The sequence below is a fragment of the Halichoerus grypus genome, chromosome 4 (assembly GCF_964656455.1).
Source record: "Halichoerus grypus chromosome 4, mHalGry1.hap1.1, whole genome shotgun sequence".
NCBI lineage: Eukaryota > Metazoa > Chordata > Mammalia > Carnivora > Phocidae > Halichoerus > Halichoerus grypus.
The window spans coordinates 75,946,131-75,968,752 of NC_135715.1; the positions used below are offsets into that span (position 1 = coordinate 75,946,131).

Genomic DNA, 22,622 nt, shown 5'->3' on the forward strand with positions numbered 1-22,622 from the left:
CTTGATTTTGGCTCAGGTCATGATCTTGGGGTTGTGGGATTGAGCCCCACGTCGGGCTCCACGCTCTGAGTGGAGTCTGCTTGAGATTCTCTCTCTCCCTCTCCTTCTGCCCTTCCCCCTCCCCTCACTCTCTCTCTTGGAATAAATAAATAAATAAAAAGAAAAGAAAGAAAGCCTTGAGCCCCATGAGATTCTACTGGTCTGCCTGAGAGAGAACACTTCACTTACATTGACACTTCACCAGTTTGGTCACTGGTATCTATTTAGCTTGGGCGGGGGGTAGGGGGGTTGAGTGATCAGTTAGTCCTTGTATTAGTCAGTGTTTTCCAGAGAAACAGAACCAATATGGTGTGTGTGTGTGTGTGTGTGTGTGTGTGTGTGTAAAGAGATTTATTTTCAAATCTCAGGAGATTGTGGGGGCTGACAAGTCTGAAATCTGCAGGGCAGGCCAGCAGGCTGGAGACCCAGCGGAGAGCTGATGTTGCAGCTTGAATCTGAAGGCAGAAAGGAGGCAGAATTTCCTCTCCCTTCGAGAGCCTCAGTCTAGTCTCTTAATGCCTTCAACTGATTGGACGAGGCCTACCACACTATAGAGAATAATCTGATCTACTCAAAGTCTACTGATTTCAATCTCATTTAAAAAAATGCCTTCTAGGGGCGCCTGGGTGGCTCAGTCATTAAGCATCTGCCTTCAGCTCAGGTCATGATCCCAGGGTCCTGGGATCAAGCCCCGCATCTGGCTCCCTGCTCAGCAGGAAGCCTGCTTCTCCCTCTCCCACTCCCCTGCTTGTGTTCCCTCTCTCGCTGTATCTCTCTCTGTCAAATAAATAAATAAAACCTTTAAAAAATAATAAATAAATAAATAAATAAATAAATAAATAAATAAATGCCTTGTCAACACCTAGATTCTCCAAAAAGGCATCAGTCAGTTGGAACCTGGCCTTCCATAACTTCCTCATCACACTTAAATTTGAGAAAGGGCATCTGCAAAGGTGCCTTGTCATCAGGTTTGACGGCCAACCTCAGGGATTCCCTTGCCAGATTTATTAGATGTGAGATTCCTCCAGGGAAGGCATTCTAAAGTCGGACAGGACTTGAACGCAGCCCTGGGCTGCCTCTCCTTGTTTCATTTTGTGGGCTGCTCTGTGCATCCCGCCAGGGGCTGTCGGACAACGTGGGAGGCAGCCTCCACATTAGCTGGAAAGCTGGAGACCAAGATTTTAGGTCTGGTGGTGAGGGACATGAGGGAAAGAAGAAAGCAATGACTGAAGAAGGAGAAACTTTCCTTTTACCAGTGCTAATCCTAATCTGCCCTCCCCACGTTAGCACTGTACTGCCTAAATCTTGCATTTGAAAAAACACTGTACATCCTACTCTCTCTTGAGATCCAAGGCTAGGCTTTAGTGACATTAGCATGAACACCGCATTCTACAGAAAGATGCCAACTCTTCATCACATGATTGCAACGGCCGCTGCCTGTTTGATCTGGGCCCCCAAAGAACACATGGGTGAACTCCCTCAAGGGTGAGAACAGGATTCGGGGAGGATCTGGGGTTCTCTGCATGGCTCCTCTCTCAACTGTATGCTTGGGCTGCATCTTGAGCCGGCCCGTTTGTTTACCTCTCAGTGGACTTATCTGAGGTTGATAAGTGGTGGTGCCTCGTGGAAGTGACAGAAGGTGAAGAAGCAGGAAAAGTGACAGGCACAGGCCTCCAAGAGTTGCTGCCATGCAAAACCAGAGGCCAGCCTCCTTCTGGATCTCCTGGGAGTGGCTGCTCAGCCACGCAAGGAACAAAGGGCAAAGCAGCAACATTTCTAAGACAAGGGCAAGGAGCTGAGAAAAAAATGATCAGGCAAGATGTTAGCTCCTGGGTGAAGGTGCCTGGCTAAGACTGAGAAATGGGGGGACAAACACATTTCACCCTAGAAGTTCACTCAGATGTGATGACAGGGGTGCCTGGAGCTCAGGGTCAAGCCGGACCAGGAGTCTGAGCCACAGGCTCAGGACAGAAAGGCCATGGTTGGTGGGTGACTCTGTCCTCGGGCTCTGGGAGGGCGTGGCTGCACGAGCCGGGGCGGGTGGGGGAGGGGAGTAGGATTCGTCATCGCTGACTTACGTCTTCCCAGGGACTTGGTCAGAGTGTTGATTTGATGTTAGCAGGGGGTTCAGCTAAGTCCTACACATAGATCTCATGTTCAGCGCTATCCCTCTCAAAATCAGAAGGACCAAGGTGACCTCGATGACAGGAGAAAGATCTCAGGTCAGTATTTCCTAACCAGGGACTGACGGTCCACCCCTCACGCCCCAGCCCTGTGGCCATGTCCTCTCAATGACTGGGATTATTCTGAGTCTGGAAAGAGGTCTACCTTGCCTAGTTTGATGACTTCCAAGCTTCTGAAAGACCAGAGATTTTCAAGTTTTTATGTCATGTCACTCACTTGTGGGAAGGGAAGTAAATTCCCTACAGGGTCAAGTTCAAGAAGGCCCAGGGCAGAGAACACTAGACACCTGTCAAACTGGCACTCAGGCCTCAGCAACTTCCCCTTGCTCCTCACCCTCCCACCACACGGCACTTCTCGGCACTCCCAGAGCAAGCAGGGTTTCTCCACGTGCTAGCTCCTTCCACCCATCCCTGTGGCGGGGCACAGGCTCCTTCCTGGCTTACCTGGAACCTCCCCCAGCTGCCGGGCCGCTCAGACCTTCCCCAGGATGTCACTGCTCCCCCTGCCTCAGAAGAATTTGCACTTAGGTCTTTACAACAAAGACCTAGTCTATAAAAATTTAAAAGGTTTCTCTCCCTGATATTTCCTTGTTTGCTTTAGCACAGGCATTGCATTTGCAACCAAGTACATACTTTATGCAACTACTGTATACACATGTATACTGAATGAATGAATGAATGGATGGATGGATGGATGGATGGATGAATGGAGGAGGGAAGGAAGGAAGGAGAGAAGGAAGGAAGGGAGGAAGGATGGACATAGGAAACATGATCTTCTCAGAACGAGGCTTCCAAGAGGAACTAAATTTGTGTTTAGAACTTCAAGGGAAACAATTCGTATCTGGTAACACCAAGCGGGTGATATGCGCCTGGCTGAGAGGAGCCGGCCTCCCTAACCTGCTATTAAAGGATTGCCAACCGACTGTTCTGTAGATCTTCTGTTGACTGTAAACAGTCAACCCAGGTAAGGAAAATCCCTCTGCAGAGTTCTGCTGGCTCAACTCAACACCAAACAAAACTGACAGAACATAGCTAGTTCTGTCTTCAGTAGGACTAGTTAATGCCATTAGAAATTAAGATAAAAAGACAAAATCCTGTCTTTAAGGACTAATAATTGAAACCTGCTTCACAAGACCACCCATGGTTGCAGAGAAAGTGGTTTTTAAAATTCATGTCTTCTGGAGAGGCTAATTTGAAAGCAGCCATAAATCACACTAATTCAAATGCCCCTGCTGGTTTATGGGCAGACCGGACCCTGATCTGCTTGATCTCTACAGGAGAGACCCCGTGACCTTCCTCTGGCGGAAATGTGACATTACCACCATTACTGTGAGCTGTTGACTTGATTCTGTCTAATTACGTGACTAGAATCACATACCCCCCATACCGAAATTTCTTAGATATTATAGAAGATTTTGGAAATTCTCAGCCTGTTGTTCAGTTTCAAGATGACTGATGATAAATTTAACCTGCGTGTACATAGCTTATCGGGTGTCAAATAGCTTTTAAGAAAATCAGACAATACCTCCTCAAGGTAAAATGGGATAAATAGACAAATTGAGAATGACAAGAAGCCAACTGCAAAGAGACCTTCATGATAGTGGTAATAATGAAAAATAAGTTGTTTATGTGACTACAGAGTACTGCAGCCCTCCTGTTAGAACCGCGCGAGCTTTGAGTTCCTTTTCTCAGAGAGAGGATGGTACCCACAAGCCCAACCAGACTGCACGCACACAGGAAAAGGGTACTTGAGCCAAGGAGCTGGGGTGTGGGTGGAGGTGTGGAAGGGGGAAAGAAGCTAATGTCCTCCCCTTCAGGGAATCCATAGTGTCATTTAACACCACAGACTAACAAGCTGAGAGAATATGGTGTCACTTTAAAATAACCCAATTTTTTTCCCAGGGAGTTTAAAGTCCTCTCTCAAAATCTAATAATAGTGTTAAAAGCTTTACTGAAGGGAAGGCAGGTCAGAAGCTGGGAAGGAAAGAAGAAACTCGTTCAGTGACCAGTACTACTCTGTGGGAGTTAGTCCTCTCCTCTGCAGAACACCCTACTGACCTCCGGAAAGAATGAATATCAAACCTCCCCTTCCTTTCGTTCTCTCCCTCTTTATGTCATAAAATGAAGGAGGAAAAAGAAGAGATCATAATAAAATCTTGATGCCAAAGCTTCTCAAATAACTCACAGCATTCTTCAGTAGCTTGACATGCCTGAGAAATACAACCAGCTCACCAGGAAGGATTTCAAATCCCCCTCATAACATTTGAAGGACCAGAGGGTTAAACTGGAAGGATCAGGACTTAGCAAGGCCCCCATATGGAGAGCAAGGGAGGAGAGCAAATCCGTTTTCTCATCACCAATCATTTTTGTACTGGACATGTCAATACTAATACCAGGTAACAATTTTATTCACATATAAAAAAGGGCATTACAAAACTATTTGTATAAGAAAATGAAAATTTACAAATTTATAAATTCCAGTATGCAAAATAGTAACGATGACATCTAAATCGATTCAAGCTGGCGACCTTCAAGCAATGATGGACTTTTTTCATTTTCTTTTCAACATTTTTTTTACCCTTAGCACAGACAATAGAGCTTAACTAGGTAATAGCAACTTAACGTTTTATCTAAAGTAGAAAACTCTATATTTGAAAAACATATTCCATATACACAAAATGCGAAAACCATGCCTTTACATGGTCGTTCCCCAAATCCTTGTCTCATTCTTGTTGGTGGGTTTCTGCAACATTCGAAGTCACCCCGATTCTCACTCCCAGACCCGATGATGATTTCCTGGTACCCGTACCCTAGCGGCCGAGTTCCTGCGAGCGCTGTAGGGTATTCCAACTGTGGGAAATGCAGACTGGGCTTTCCCTCTCAAGTATTTACACAGAGTATAGAATCTAACATTATTATATGTTTCTGCAGCGGGCGGTGGTAAAATGTCTTCATCTTGGTAAAACAGCCCCAGGAGTTTTCAAATGCAGTATCAAATGAAATCGACTTTCAACCTAAGCATTTCCTTACTGATCCAAAGTGATGATTCAGGGTTTGGGGCCACAGTCTCATGCCCATCCATCTAGCTTTCTCCAGCAAGTATTTGTCTTTGAAGTCGAGGAGGGTTTCTACATGTGGAAAATATATTCAGGTCACCAGAAGGAACACAACCCTGGCCGACTTTGATCATCCCTCTGTCAAAACAAAACGATCAGATTGCAAACAATGGCATACATATGTGAATTACAGTGAAGCCACTCGAGGAAACTCTAGCGTGCATTTTCATAGACATCTTGTGGTCAAATCCTAAATATTTTACATGACTTTCCTAAAGGCAACTCTCATAAGAGCTGGTGAGTTATCAAAGTTTAAAAACCATTGGTTAATGTTAAGAAAGGAAAAGAAAAGAGGGCACTAGACGGACACAAAAGATTATGGGTCGCCCTGAGACTACTCCAATTTCTTATTTTGGTTCAAGGAACTGAGGTCCCGAGAAGAACGGAGCCCAGGCAAGCTAATCCACACATATTAGAGCCTAAGACTATGGGGAGAGAAACTGGCCCAGCCATGAGGAAGAGGGCTCATTAGATTTTTCTCATGTCTTACAGAGAGAGAAAAGCATGGTCTAGTAAGTGAGAAGAAAAAAAAATGTCCTAAGAAAGAGTTTTTGCATGTTCAGTTTAATATTAGGTAAAAGACATTGATCGGGGGGAGAGGGGGCGACTGTGAAACCAAGTATTTTAGTGCACTCAGACACAGTCATGTTTGACTTCTTTAAGTGCAAATGTGACTCAGCTAATAGTAATCAGTTAAAAGACAAAGGCCAGAGCTGATCATGTAGGTTCAAGGAGGAAACAGATAAATCCTGCTCTAGTAATTCCTCTCCAGGGCATAAAAATTAAGAGCAAATGAACCGTCCCCCAGTTCATGACTGAACTGGGTTCATTTCTGTCTTAGCTGTAGAGAAAATTCTAGTGTGTAAATACCAGGGATGGGGCGCCTGACACCACACTTAAGTCCAGCATCACTGGCTAAAGTAGGAGATTACTGTGCTAACGAAATGTGCACGGTCGGAGGGCTACTTGGTCAGACTCCATGAGGACCCTGAGGAACTGTTCACCTATAGGCCGCTTACAAATTGGGCTTCTAGTATGTAGTGTAGTCTCCTAAGATGACATACGTGGTGTTACATTTCAGTAGTAGGGGAACAAGATAGGCGGTAATTTCTAAAGCCCTTGGTATAAGATACAATGCAAAAAAGCAAAAACAAAAACAAACTCACAGGTAGAGAGAACAGGTTGGTGGTTGTCAGAGGCAGGAGGTGGGGGCGGGGTGGAGGAAAAGAAACCATTATCTTTATAAATTATCACTCTTCTATAAGAGAGGAATTCTGGATCTTCTAAGCTCAATCACAGGGACAGAACTAACAAATGCTTCCATATCAACTGATTTTCACAGAAATATGTTAATCATTGTATACAAGTCTCTAGGATATGTGTGCTAAGTGGTTTTTCATGCAGGGCGGTGGGCACTCTTTCCCCACCACTTCCCCAGCTCAGGCCCCTCTCCCCGCTAGCTCCAGCAGGGGTTCAGTGGCGAAGGCTACAAGTGTCGATTCTGGAAAAGACTTGCTCTCCTCTGATTCCTAGTTAGGCTAGTTAACTTCATCTAACAAACCCCTGATTTAGGCAGGCAGTATGAAGTCTATTCTAACCTCCGAAGCTAATCAGATGATGAAAAAGTGAGCTTCATCAAATACAAACACTCATTTTTGAACCACTCTACATAAAAACTAAGGTAACTAATGTGACACTGACTTTTAGTAGGATAATTGGCTATACGAAATTATTTCTGGAAAGAAAGTGTAAATGAAAACTTATACTCTGGGTCTTCAGTCTGGTAAAACCACACTTGCCACGAAAATAAGCATGAATGCATTTCTGTTTCTTGTTATATGCTCATAATCTCGTAGGCTGCAAACTCGAGCCATCAGCCTTTGAAGTTACGCTTGTGGCATGGAAGCTTCTTGTTTAGGAAAGATGCAGAGTATCATGAGTGCCTGGAGTCCTTTCTTGTTTTTCCTTGAGGTTTCAGCTTACAGCTGGTCTGGCTCAGAAGCAACTGGTTGAAAGGCTTAAAATGCCATCAGTTTGGTTCAGATTTATTTTTTTTCCTCCAGAAGCCACACAGGGTCCAGACTGTGCTCAGTCCATAAGCCTAAGAGGAGGGGTGAGTGCCCGCTGGGTTCCATCCATATTCTTCTACTGCAGAAAGAAGCAAGTCCTTTAAGCTTCCTAAAACAGCAACAGAAAGGAAAGCTTGAAAAACAATACCTTACAAATGAAAGCTACTGAGCTATCATTGTTAAAAATTATTGTAAATAACTTTTACTAGTAGTACACATGACTTCAATAACATACGGACCAGCAGCTCATTAATGGTGTTTGAATATCCAGGTACATATGTACTCTGAGAATAAAACAAAGATTTTATAACAACTCACAGTCACTCAGTATTTCCAAATAACACTGCAGAGATGAAAATGTGACCCATAGGAAACAAAATGTATTAACAAACGATTCTTTTGCTCATTTTCGACCCCAAACATTTATTTATTTTTATTTTTATTTTTTTTAAAGATTTTATTTATTTATTTGAGAGAGAGAGAATGAAAGAGAGCACATGAGAGGGGAGAGGGTCAGAGGGAGAAGCAGACTCCCTGCCGAGCAGGGAGCCCGATGCGGGACTCGATCCAGAGACTCCAGGATCATGACCTGAGCCGAAGGCAGTCACTTAATCAACTGAGCCACCCAGGAGCCCCCATTCAAACATTTAAAGCTTGTTTCTACGTTGCACTCTTTTGAAGCATTTGTAGGTAAAGATGTTAGGATCCTTTTAGTCTCTTCTTTGAAAGAACAAAGACGATTAATAAATAGTGACACTCTCATTCTTTGCATTTAAAACTTCTGCTAACCCACTGGAGAAAGTTTAGAGGTGGTTTGGAAATGATTTCTCTTTTAATGATCTTCCTGGAAGGCTCACATTCTTCCTAGGGCAAATATCCTCAGCAAAGTGGTGTAGATCTGTCCCTTATCATAGAAGGGCAGCAACCTGACTTCTGGAGGCATCGGCCAGAGGCACGTTACTGCAAGTGAATAGAACCTTCATTTTATGCAGTAAGCTTTCATTCACTTATTTACCACTAATTTGGCATTGGTGACATATCAGGTAAGTTTACAGGAAAATATTTTTTTTTTTCCCTAGGTCAAAGGAGAGAATCTAGAAATAGAAGCTTCTGAAAGAACTCTCAGTAATCTGAGATAGTTTCATCAAATATGTTGATTAATTGGTATGACCATAATAACCTCATTAATGCTACTGTGGGAGACAAATGATACTCATTTTGCCAGCATGGAAAAAAAAATGGGTATTTTCAAAGACTGAGCAACTAGAATCCAGATCATCTCATACCTTTTCTACCATTCCTTCTATTATTTCATGTTGACATTTCCAATGACGGCTAAAAACATCACCAAAAAGAGCTTTTCCTGTAAGTAAACAGGCTGGCCTCATTCTCCCAAGTACCTTAGCAAATGATGTCCCAAATATCTTCGGTCTGTTCCTTTCTGGGGAGGCGTGTATAGGGAAAATTTGATTAGAACTGAGTCATTCAGACTAAAGAAGCTTCTCCCACCTATTTGCTTTATCCTGCACCAGAACTATCATCATCAGATTCTGGGTGGTCTTAAACCACCCACAAGAAAACTGCTGTGTAAAAATACAATTTTTGGAAACAAACGCATCATGCATTAGCAATCTGACCCTGTAAGACAAAAGTGCCATTGTGCATTTTGCAATACAGATGCGTATCAAATCATCATATTGCACACCTTAGCTCACACAATGGCAAATGTCAATTATATCTCAATAAAGCTGGATAAAAGGAGGGAATTGAGGTTAAAAAACCTGAAAATATGAGTGAATGCCTAGGTAGGAATTTCAAGTTCCATTGAAAATAAATAAAAAGTAATCACTAAAACTAGGGGGGGGGCACTATATATAGGCTCTAGCTGCTCTTATGCATTTCTCAAACAAATTCTGTGCTTTCCTGAATTATGAATGAGCCCATGGACCAAGCTAACTAAACACAAACTCAAGGAACTGAAAGTCCTTTGGTTCCTAATACCAAGCTGCTGAAAGGAAATTCTTTATGAGAAGTAAGTATGTTCCCTACCTTGTAGAATCAGCATGTTAAGAGGAAGTCTGAATTGCCTTTTGGAATCTAATGGACTGAAAAAAAATAGAACTGTTGAGCTAAATACTTGGCCGGCTCCTGAAACAAAGAGGGTCAATCTCCCCAAATATCACACACTCAGTAAATGCAACAAAGACAAAGGGCTTTTCAGAACCTGGGTAAGATTATCTCTTAAAGTGGGTTCAAAATATTATTTGTTGTTTTTAATTATAGGGGGAAAACTGAAACGATTCACTTTTTAAAAATTCCTTTCCTGAATTCAGAATGCCTCATTTATATTTACCAAAGTATCTGATAATTATAAGACAACACATCTTAGAAGGCTAATAAACCTTTCACTAATAAATTACATTGTGTATCTTGAAGGTAACATTTTCTCATTCATTTTACATATAATTATAACTTTCTTGTCATAATAATCTGAGTTGAAAATATCTTTATGTAGATTATGATTACCTTGACAATTGTCTTTGAAAAGAAGTTAATGCCATTATATACACCAATCTTCTACACTAAACGATTTTACATTCATATGGCTGTAATAATAATGCTTACTCCTACCCCCACCTCACCAACAACACAAACAGAAAAAGGTAGAGAATGAGTTGGTTTTGCTATGACTTGAAATCGAGATGTTTCACTCCTTAGTCGTAGAATTTACATCACGAAACTGGGGACGAGCTACACAATTAAGATGAGTGGTGATTTTATTTGCTGACAGTACTCTGAAAAACCATAGATAGTCACTGGGAACACAATTCTAGCTACTCAGACTTGCCCCTAACAACATTTGTGAAGGTAAAGCAAGTTTATGATCAAAACCAATTGACTTGATATCAAAGAAACTTCAGCATCTTGTAATGAAATTGTGTCTCAGATTTAACTTTAAGAGTCTCCCAAGACTTGTATTTTAGACTATTTGGCAAGGCATCTGACTGGGGAGGTGGGGTTAGCTGCTGAAGGGGCAGGACCTCTCTGCCTCTCTCCCCTGCTCTTAGGGCCTGTCACCTCCTCCTCAGGGCAGCACACATGCTCAGCCCCCACGGCCTGTGGGCCACGGTCTGTTCCTGGGCCTACTCGCAACTCGGCTAACTCTTGCCTTTTCTTACTGTTATCATGGAAGTTATACAAATTATGGGATGGCTCAGAAGAACAAGGTCAAGTAAAGACTCTTTCTCCACTACAGAGGTATGTATTTTACATTTTATTTTATTTTATTTTTTAAAAGATTTTATTTATTTACTTATTTGAGAGAGAGAGCTCTCGAGAGAGAGAACACGAGCCGGGGGAGGGGCAGAGGCAGAGGGAGAAGCAGGCTCCCCGCTGAGCAGGGAGCCCAACCTGACTTGGGGCTGGATTCCAGGACCCTGGGATCATGACCTGAGCAGAAGGCAGACGCTTAACCGAATGAGCCACCCAGGCACCCCAGTATTTTACATTTTAAATGCCTAATTTGTTTGCTTTTCTTCCCTTAGCTCTTCTTCCTTTATTTTGAGAAAAACAAAATTATTTTTCTCCAAAGCCAACAAATGCTTTCTGCATAGAACTCCCTATAAATTCTCTATGGAATTTGTAGTTCAGAGAAAAAGTATTGCAGATTTAGATCAACATATAACCTATGCGCTATTCTTGAGAGGAACACATCTCCATTCACACTCTGACTTCTGACCGTGTCTAACATCATGAGACCAGGGTACATGACCTCGTGGAAATGGAGGCCCCTCTCGAGAGCAGACGCAGAATGTGCCAGAGTGCCTCCCCAGGACCTGGGGCCCCTGAGCTGGCTGCCCGTGAGCAGTGAGAGCAAGGCGGGGTGTGCAGGCAGGACCTCATGGCGCCTGGGAGCCTCACTCTTGCTGTGACTAGGCCCTTTTATACTAAAGGCTGGCATCATTTTTTTTTCCCCAAAAGAATGTATTCCAACAGTATATGTGCTTATATTAGGGAAATGCTTGTAGACATTAAGTCAAATTCAGGAACGGCCACATCCTCACCAGAAGGGGAAAGCAGGGATGGTGCCCAGGTTTCCCTGACGCTTCTCTGCCTCTAGCCTTGCAGCCTGCCTGAAAGCCCCAGCTCTCTGTAGTCACCATCTCCTTGCAAACCTGATTTTAAACCTTCTTTCTAGAAAGTTCTTCTGCAGTATTTGGACCTGGATCACAACCGACAATCAATTTCTAGCCAAACCAATCAGTCAAAGCAGAGCAATCTCGAAAAAACAGGAACAGAGAGGGAAAAGAGAAGCTTCGGGAGATCTAAATTGCCATTAACCTGATGGTGAATGAAGTGCATTTAAGTATTGGGCAGAAAACATCATAGGGTAAATGAAGGTGAGGAACTGTTTACAAGATGCTCCCTTGACTATCTCTCTCAATCAGGAACGGAGCTAGGGGGTGCTGTGCTAAGTACTTGGATTTGCAAGGAGTAAAAGAATGCAGCTGCTCATTATGACCTTACAGAGTACCCGTTAGTTAAAAAAAAAAAAAAAAAAAAAAAAAAAGACTCTTGAAATTTAATTTAAAATATATTCTCCATACATATAAGAGCAAGAAGTTATGAAAGATGGAAAAGCCTTCTCATCGGGTCTCCCCACATTCTATGGTGAGCCGGGTTCCCATCCCCTGGGTCTGGCATGAGTCAATGCCGTGTCCTTCTCAAGGCCAGTCACTGCCTTACCTGGAGGGACGTCTGCGTGGTCAGGCTGACGATGTCGCCACTCTCCTGACGCAGCTGGCTTCTGGTCGTCAGCGTATCCTGAGTCAGCACTGGCTCTGTCAGCGAGTGGTTACGTCTAGAGGGATCAGTAGTTTCTGTAAAGTTCTCAGAATGAATCGGAACAGCTCCACCAACCAAATCCTGACTGCTGTTTGAATCCAAGGAGGACGAGCTTTCGTTTTCTGGATTGAGAGAATGAGTATCTCCTCCAGAGAGTTCGGGATAAGAGTCACAAAGAGAGATGTCGTCGCCACACATGGGATTTTGCATCAGAGGCCAGGCGTCTGAAAACTCACCACAGATGGACCTCGAAAGGGACCCAAAGAACGTGGGCACCGTCTCCCCTGCTGGACCTGTGTGTCTGAACACACATTCAAAAGCTGTTCAAGTCATCTACGGGGAGGAAAAACACCACTACAAAGCAACACCCAGCTCTGCTTTTAAGTTTTCTAGATGAAAGAGCAATTGATTATATTAGAATTCTAGTGCTTCCTTTGTTAGAAACTTGCTTCCATACAGTAAGTTTAATTATTCCACTTACTTTCAAACTGAATTTGTGTACATATTTCTAACCAGTATAGTTATACTTAACCCAATGTCTAAAACAGGCAGTTTCCTGTGTCTTAACTGAGTTTCTTGATGGCTATTCTAAAATTCGAGGAGTAAATGACATGTTACAAATTACTTACGCATGACAGAAGTGTCACAAATCATGAATATGAGACAAAAACAAAATTAATGGAGTGTAAAGTATAAAGAATGTCGCACTGCATATCAGTAACTCTCAGAGACTCATGTACCTCTTGCCAAGGATTTGTCCCCCTCCGATGTCCGGAATGTCATCAGTAATATTTTTTAAATATGATGTCTCATAGTTTGACACGAAAATTGGTAAACTAGTAGAATGCATATTTGCACAAGGGAATATGACATTATATGGATTAAAAATCCCGCGTTACCTCTCCTGAAGAGTGGCCTTGGAATGCACCCTACAGCCAAGAGTCACCCGGTCCACACTGCAGGCCTCGTCACAGCACAGAGATGGAATCAAGTGAACAGGCCCTAGGGAAGCCAGCAGAGGTGTGAAGCACAAGGTTGTCTCCTGGGAACTTTCTCTTCAGTACTGGCTCAACACTGCTGGAGAAAATTCAGCTATTCCCCTTTGGGTGACTTTTTGGGGGAAAGGAAACATGAGGTTTAATTCTTTCTCTTTTTTGTTAACTTACAATAATGATGCAGTGCTTATCTGAAGTACCTAGAGTAGTCAACCCCATAGAGACTGAAAGCAGAATGGTGGGTGCCAGGGGCTAACGTGGGTTGTGGGGGGCGGCGGCTCTGTACTGGGGACAGATGAAGGGCTCTGCAGACGGCGGCACACCAGAGTGAACGGGCTCAGTGCCACTGAACTGCACACCGAAGCAGTGTTAAAATGACAAGTTTTATGTTGTGTATGTTTTACCACAATAAAAATCATAATGAAAGGTAACAGCACAGCCTGAGAGTGTGTGAGAGAGTGTGTGAAGTCAGACTCCCCTGTCCCGTGAGGGGACGGTGGAAACAGGAGCGCTGTCCAGCCGCGTGGGCTAGCGGTACAGAACAGGAACAGAGACACGTTCGACCCTTTAACTCCACACACACACACCCCACACACACCCCACACACCACACGTACACACACACCCCACACACACCACACACACACACACTTCACACACACCTCACACGCACACCCCCCCACACACCCCCCACACACACACCACACACACCACACGTACACACACCCCTGCCACACACACACCCCCCACCACACACACACTTCACACACACACCCACACACACCCACACACACACACCCCCACACACCCCACACACACCACACGTACACACACACCCCCCACACACACACCACACACACACACTTCACACACACCCACACACACACCTCACACACACACACACCCCACACACCACACGTACACACACCACACACACACCCCACACACACCACACACACACCTCACACACCACACACACCTCACACACCACACACACCTCACACACACCCCACACACCACACGTACACACACCAAACACACCACACACACCACACACACCCCCCACACCCCCCCACACACCACACACATCACACACACCTCACACACACACCTCACACACCACACACACACACGCCTCACAGACACAGCCCACACACACTCGCCCCACACACACCACAGACACACACCCCACACACCCCACATTTACACACACCACACACACACCACACATACACACACCACACACACTACACACACACACACTCACACCCCACACACATACCACACACACCACACACACCACACACACACCCCCACACACATGTACACACATCACACACACACACACACACACCCCACACACACCTCACACACACACCACACACACCACACACACACCACATGTATACACACCACACACACACCACATGTACACACACCACACACACCACACACACACACCACACCCCCCACACACACCTCACACACACACCACACACACCACACACACCACACACATACCACACACCACACATACCATGCACACACAGAGTTACTACTGTTTTCCTGCCAGGAACGGAACATAAGGAATAACTAGAGGTGTGCACACATATTTACAAATCATTTTGTTCACTGAGGCAGCATCAAGTTTTGGTTACAAAGATAACACAAGTGTACTGAAGAAAAAAAAAATTTAAAAAGAGAGGGATTAAGATAAGAAATTTAAAAATAAGTATTACCCAACCCTATAAACTAGAAATGAACGCTGTCAACATTTGGTGAACTCTCTACATACATACATATATAATTCTGATTCTACACATACACATACTAAAGCATACAAAGATAAAGACACACATCTAGAGAGAGAAAAAGATGTGAAAAAATTGATATTTACATATACATGTATGTTTGTGTATCCAAAGTTTGCATGAGAAATGATCTCCTCACTCTTATAAAAAGGAAAAAATATGGTGAAATTTTCCTTTTTTAAAAATGAGTGTTAAACATCGACATGCAATTGCCAACCAGGACGGATATCCACACACCTTCGCCCAGATCTCTCTCAGCGCAGGGCCCACGTTGCCCTCACTGTGTGAATATACGCTGCCGTGAGCTTGGGGAACTCGCCCAGATCCACGGCCAAGCAACTTGGCAAGCCCGTGTCATGCTCACCGCAAGATGTTTCAAAATTATTTCAAAGCAAAAGACACTGCTTTCCTTTTAGAAATGGCTGGTTCTAGGGCTCAAGCAGCCAAAGTGCAAGACGAGCCTGGAACTTTTTTTGTGGGCCAGAGATGAAGAAAGTGCTAAAGAATAATCAGGACATGTCAAAATGACACATGAGCCAGCGTGAAGGGACCTGCACTGGCCCAACCTAGGAAAACGTGAGCACCAAGATAAATGATGATGGCAAAGGAGTAGAGGCTGTGGAAAAGGGTCCACGAGTCCACACTAAATCAAGTAAATAAATAAATGGGGAAGAAATTCTTTCTTACTGTAGGAAGCCAACTAATAAATGTGGAGAAAATGATGGAATTACAAAACAAGCATTTGTAACCATCGTGGTAATGACTGATTCAGATACGAAACTCTTGAGCGAAAGTTTGGAGAGTAACAGGATATTTACACAGTCTCAAAGAGTCTCCTGCAAAATATTTATTAATTACAAAGAGAACAACAGTCATGTTACAGCAGAGAAACCTGGCAGGTGCCCCATTAACGAAGGGACCCAAATTGATCTGACCAGGAAAGGGACAGCTGCACACGCTGTGCCTCCTCATTGGGACACCGGGAAGGACACAGCATCACCCCTGCAGGATTTGTTTCTAGTCATACAGAAACATCAGACAAACCCAAACTGAGGGTCATTCTACAAAATTACTGGCCTGTGCCTGTCAACAATAATAATGTCATGAAACACAAAGAAAGATTAAGGACCTGTGCCAGATAAAAATAAGGTAAAGAGATTTGACAACTAAATGCAACGGTGTTATCCGGGATTTTCTTTCACTATAAATTTTGGGACAATTCAGAAAACCTGAATGTGCTCTGTAGATTACACAATAAGCTTTGATTTAATGCTGATTTTCTGATTTTAATAACTGTGCTGTTCTGTAAGAGGATGTTCTTGTTCTTAGGAAACAAACACCGTAGTATTAAGGGGTAAAGGGATATCATCTCTGCAACTGATTTTTAAGTGGAAATGAAAAAACGTGTATAAATACATATATCTCTACCGTACTTAGAAAAATGATAAAGCAGATGTGGAAATGAGATAAAATGTTAATTTTGGGGGATCTGGGTGAAGAGGGTGTGAGAATTCTTTGTGCTATTCTGTCAACATTTTTGTAAGTCTTAAATGATGTCAAAGTAAAAAGTTCGAAGAACAAAGGCACCGCCATGAAGTAGGAAACCACATAAGTGGTAAGCTATACAGAACCTGGGCAGTAGCGGGCGAATTCTTTCCAGGCTCAGCATGCTGTTCTGTTAAGAGGACATGCACCAAGGCCATCTGCCCATTTAAGCCTTCTTTTCAGACAGAAGTTAAGAGGACGCAGATTTTGCCCAATGCTGCATTTTACTACATCCGAGTTCATGTCTCAGGAAATGATTCCTGCTCCCTCTGACCCTAGTGTACCAGTTCAGGGTCTGGGAACCCCAGCTCTGGGGGTGTTTTGAGGATCACCCAGTTATCGTCCATACTGTCTAGAAGTCTATTCCCTATGTAGGCAAAGGCAAAAATAGACCCACACACACCACAGAAAGTCCTATATTTTGTTCCCGACCCATTCCTAAAGCAGAAGACAGTAACGAGCAGTAACGAAATCAGTCTGCTGAAAACTTCTTACTCCACATATGGAACGTCAGATCAGAAAACGAAATCCTGTAATTTCTTGGTAGGAAAGACTGCACCGTTCCAAGAGTGTCAGTCAATCTAAGTGGGAAACACTCAGCTTAAAGAGTGGCTCCAAAGAGACAAAATGGTGCTGTGAGCTTTGCTTCAAAGGTGCTTTGAGAACGTGAAGCCAGGCGGGCAGGGGCAGATGTCTAGGAAGGGCACTGCCATCCGTTCTGCTTTGCAGAGTGGGGGCCGAGAGGGAAGTAGAAGTGTGGGAGCCTTGTGTTGAGGAATATAAATAAGTGGCAGAGAAAGTTAGTATTATCTTTGCCCGTTTTTTGCCCTGGTGAGAAACCAATTTCCATTTGCACGACTTCCCTAAACTTCCTTTTCTGTCAGTAGTCCCCAGGGCAATTGAAGTTGGTGGAAACCCCTGCCATAGGTCTCCCTCCTGCTCTTCTTTAAGAAACCCAAGAGACATTAAGAAGACCCATCAAAGCTCAGCTTGAATCCACTGGACAAGACAGGAAACACGCTCCTTCTCTACAAAAGGATGATCTTATTTTCAATCAATGGACCCAAAACAATAAAGGCAAACTTGCTTTAAAAAGTTGCTGAACAATTCTAGAATTTTAATGAGATGCTTCCTTTCTTTTTAATACTTAAGAGGCTCAAAGCACCCAAACCATCAGGGGACAGAGAATCATTTAACAAGATTAGCTTTAACTAGAAAACCAAGCAGAGCAAGCAAGCTGTGGGGTGAACAGGGCCAATTCTTTGCAGTGTCCGTGTCCCTAGGATCCCCCTAATGGCCCCTTGCCCGGTGGCACTTACCACAGGTTTGGGCTGAGTCCCGATGGCACTGACAACATGCTCTGGGAGCAGATTCATTGAGCTGAGGTCTGTCAAAACATGACAGTTCAGAACCGCTGTACTGAATGTCTTGTGCTCTCAGAGACCCTACAAGGGGCGAGAATTCTGTCAGTGAAGACCATTGCCTCTATAAAAGAGCCCATGACCACCACAACACGGACAGGTACCCTTCTAGCTCTTAATATTTCTGAAGAAAAAGATGGCTATCGTTCACATTTAAAAATATGTCTTCTTACGTGGAGAAACAACTAGGAATGAATTTGTTAAAGCTCAAATTATAGAGTACTTCAGTTGCCAGAACTTGGAAGGATTTTCATTTTTGCCTAGTGGCACGGGACGCTGCTGCCTTTTCAATGTCCTTATAAAGCAGTGCCTCTGGGGGACCAGGGGACTGTGAGCTGCGTTTCCAGGTGCGCTCTGTCCCTTTAATAGCTCCTGACTGTGGTCTTGGTCAAGGCCTCGTGGAACCCTCGGTGACAATGATGATAAACACACTTCACCCAAATGCTAAGAAACAGAAAGAGCTCAACACTCACAGCTGGGTTTTTTCTCCATAAACTGCCTCTTACAGTAGATGACACAGAGGATGAGCAGGGCCAACAGGACGGTGGCCAGGGCGCTGCAGATTACGGCCGCCAGGGCTGTGTCCCGTGGGCTGGAGGCCATGGACGGGATCTTCACGAGGTTGACCTTGCTGGTACCTGGAAACCGCAGGAATGGAGTCAGCAGACTCTCAACAACCCAGAAGACTCAGACGCTTACCCCCATCTTGGTGGCCACCTTTATTAATGGCCTTCATGTGATGCAAGAAAGACCCCAGAAAACAAGAGGAGGTATTTGAAGAAGGCTCAGTGCTCCCTCCTCTTAGAAGATTTCTTTAATACCCCAAAGTGTGTGGATGTGCCCCTTCTCCTTTCCCCACAGCACTGTGGACACACAACTCTCAACACACTGCGTTGCCAGGATGTGCTTTTAGGCCCGCTAGACCAGAGCTGTTGGCAAGATGGAATTCCTCATCGTTCTCTGTCTCCCAGTGCTTGACACAGCATTTGGCACATCGTAGGTATGTAATATTTGCAATTTAATTGGAATTAGACTACCTACATTTCAAGCACACTGAATTAAGGGATGCTTTTGGGGGCAACTTGAGGGAAAAATAAGGAAAAAATCATTCACAAGCTAATAGTAACTCCCAATTTCTGAGACAGTAAGCATTTTTTAATGCCTGGCTGTTGAATGACTGAACAACATCTAAGTTTTAGAGAAAAAACCGAATAGTGTTGCTATTCTGTTGCAGGGCAGCCCAGTAACATGTTAAAGTGTCAAGAAAGACATTCTCTTTTAGAGGGAGGTATTGTGTCATTGTTAAGGGCTAAGATTCTGGAATCTCACTGCCTGGGTTAATCTCTGGATGTGTAACCCTGAGCAATTAATCTCTTGGAGTCTCACACGCAACTCTGTTCTATGGAGGTAGGGAGAGGGCCTGTCTCACCCGGCTGTTGAAAAAATGAAATCATGTTTTATCAGATAAAGCATGTAGAACAGCCCCTTACTCAGTGCTCTAGAATCATTAGCTATTGATTGCTATTATTATTCATGACGATAATAATTAGCACTTAACTTTTTTAGGGTACTGGGAAGAATGAACTCATTTAGGTCAGAAATCTATATTCAGTGCAGTCACTTCAGAACCTACTAACTAACCTGAAAAGAATTTGAGGGAGCTTGAACCCTAAACAGAGGGGCAGTTATGCTTTCTCTTCCTCTGGGTGCCCCCCGCCCAGGTGAGGTGGGCCCTCATCCTCCCCTTAGGATGCTCTCAGCTCCTGAGCGCCACTCAGTAAGAGCTCCCCCGAGGCTGAGGGTTACTCCAGACCACTGTGGCCTGAGAGAAGCGTAACATGTGCCCCTCATGTAATTTTAGGTTGTCTAGAAGCCATTTTAAAAAAAGAAAAATAAAGAGGAAAAATTAATCTATTTTACCTAACCTAATAGATCTTAAAATATATTATGTATTCATGTATTCAATATGAAAATCATTAATGACATATTTTACATCCTCTATTTTGTACAAAAATTTCAAAGTCCAATGTGATTTCACATTGACGGCACCATCTCCTTTTGGACTAAGCACATTTCGGGCGCTCATTAGCCACATGTGGCTCATGGCTATTGGACGGACACAACAACTCGAGACGTTCAATGTTTGTATCTGTATTTGTGCAGCGTGGCTCCTAAACACAAGCCAACTCATCAGCTGGCACCCTTCTTCTCGTCCCTGGCTACATATCCCCCCAACCCTGTAAGATTGATTTCCACTGTATGACACTTGAGGCTAGAACCAGAGAGAAACTTCTGGGTTAGTAATATTGAATCACAAAAATATGATAGCAGGAGTGATCATCTGGGAACATCAAGTGTTGGTATTTCTAGGCTCAATGATTCTGGGGCCACACTGATAAAAGTTTCTGACGGCCGCCCAGAAGGCACCTAAGCCATACGCCTTGGGCTTGGATGATTAGGAATCATAGTCCAGTCATACATTTTAAAGGATATTTGTTCGTAAACATGTTTAATATTCATAAAAAATAGTTACCACTTATAGCTATGTAGACATCCTATAATCACCAAGCAGCACATACTGAAGTTCAGCATACAGCAAGCTAAACAAATTGCATCCCTGACCTAATAGAGATTAAATCTAAATCTGAAACAGCCTCTATCAGTGGACAAATTCACAAGAGGATGTATGAACACAGGCACAGCTGTACAAACACTGACAAATCAATAACCGAAGAGGAATTTATATCCTGCGCAAGGGAAATAGTTGACTACACCGCAGGGTAAGGGATCTGGGAGATGTAACTCTTATCTCTTTGGACCAAATGGTACAGTTGTGGAAAACTGCCATCTCGCTTATGTTTGTGAGAAAGGTGGTTGACTTCAGAGCGAGATCAGCTGAAAACTCTTCATCAAATAACCCAGCTCCACACAATGCAGGGCTTTAGCAAGAGCTGTCGTCAGAATGAAACACAGTACATGATTTGAGCTGAAGATCTCAAAGTTCTTAATGCTGTTGTAACTATCAAGTTAAGCTCATCAATTCACATAGTATTGGATATTCAGGAAAACGCTACTAAGAATTGGGACTTCAGGTTAAAGTAGAATCACGATTAGAATCCTTTAAGTTCTTGTTGAACTTCTTTGAAAGTAAATTAGTCATCTTACTTACCTTCATATGAAAGGAAATGTTTCTGCTTTATAAACATGCTAAAATGCACCCGATGAGGATTTTGAGTCTGGTGGTTTGTGATTCAGCATTTATTTTCCCCAAACTAATTGTAGAAGTCTTAGGAATAAGTATCTTTCCATGGTAGGGTACTAATATTGTAATCTCAATGATATTGAGTTGCCATAATAATATTGATTTTTTTTAAAAAGTGCACTCAGTAAGCCCCTTCTCTATACATTTCCCTGGAAGTAGCATCTGAAGATGAACAAGAAAAATACAGTAGTTTTACCTCTCAATGTTTGACACCTATATAAGAAAAGGTGTCTTTTTTAACTCAGACACCCTCTCAGAGAGGTCTCCATGGGAATCAGGGCTCTGGAAACCACATTCTAGATTTTTTGTTTATATGTACAAGTTTATGACCAGCAAACAATCTGTCTTATAGGAAATGGGCTCATCATTTTTAGGTTCAATCATCACATACAACAATGCAGACATTTACGTGGATGCTATGGGAGATAGGGCTGCCTATCTTTTGATTTAAGAACAACCCTAGAAACTCACTCACATAAGTTTCTGCTAAAAGTCTGTTTCCTTTCTGATTTTGATCAAATCTTTTTGATTTGAGTAGTAAAAAAAGCGGGGGTGGGGGGGAGGAGGAGGTTGGTGCCAATTATATGAAGTGGCTTCTACTCTGTTAAGTTCTGGTTAATTGAGGTATTGCTGAGAATTTCTCAGAAAAAGATTTATCTAGTACAAACTAAAAAGTATTGTTTTGCTGACCTGTGACCGCTGCAATGATACTGAGATTAAAGATTCTTTCCACCCACATGCCTCGACTGAATTCCCTGTCCATAGCTGACCAAGTGTATTGAATGCCTGCAAGGAATTTTACCCATACCTTATTAGGATTCTGATAGTACTTCTGAAGAATTGGGAACAGGAATGTCCACAGTCTTTGGAAAGTTTTAACTTTTCTGCAATACAAAGGCATCTCTTACCCTAAGTTATTAAATTCCACTATAATCTTAGCACTACCCTCTGGCAAAGTTACTTCAGAGTGAGAACTGTTTTCTTAGCTTAAATTTTATATTACATTAGATAAGTGCAATGTTATATTATACATTTCCTTAGGAGTTCAGCTCAGTGGAACAATCACATACTGAGTATCTACTGTGAATAAGACATCCTACGAGGCATTAAGTAAGTTGAATGAGAATCTGAATAGAAGAAGAAGAGAAAAGAGAGGTCGTCAACAAAGTCTGGCAAGTGTTTTTATACAAGTTCACTTTTACCCTCTTTGGAGTGTGACCAAGGTGCAAAATATCCCAATTGCAGAGATACTCTCTTTATATCTCACCCCCTAAGCAGCTTCAGAATATAGCTGGAGAGACGCATATAGCGGAGAGATCTGCGTTACTGGACTCTGA

The 22,622-nt window shown here is 43.2% G+C and overlaps 1 protein-coding gene across 7 annotated transcripts in view; it reads right to left on the reverse strand.

Moving 5' to 3' along the window:
* Window positions 1–4,606: 4,606 nt before the first annotated feature.
* The window catches only part of TNFRSF19 (TNF receptor superfamily member 19), an 89,885-nt gene continuing 71,869 nt past the window's right edge, over window positions 4,607–22,622 (reverse strand). For 3 of the 7 annotated variants that reach the window (XM_078070564.1, XM_036117276.2, XM_036117275.2), the window contains 6 exons: window positions 18,497–18,661; window positions 17,922–18,047; window positions 13,152–13,254; window positions 12,154–12,553; window positions 9,457–9,504; window positions 4,607–7,516 (listed from right to left, as the gene is read on the reverse strand). In XM_078070564.1, the coding sequence (XP_077926690.1) occupies window positions 9,466–9,504; window positions 12,154–12,553; window positions 13,152–13,254; window positions 17,922–18,047; window positions 18,497–18,661 (833 nt within the window). In that variant the 3' untranslated portion in view covers window positions 4,607–7,516; window positions 9,457–9,465. Of the gene's footprint in view, window positions 7,517–9,456; window positions 9,513–12,141; window positions 12,554–13,151; window positions 13,255–17,921; window positions 18,048–18,496; window positions 18,662–22,622 lie in introns of those variants that run through there. The other 4 variants (XM_078070560.1, XM_078070563.1, XM_078070562.1 and 1 more) reach the window with 4 other exon arrangements.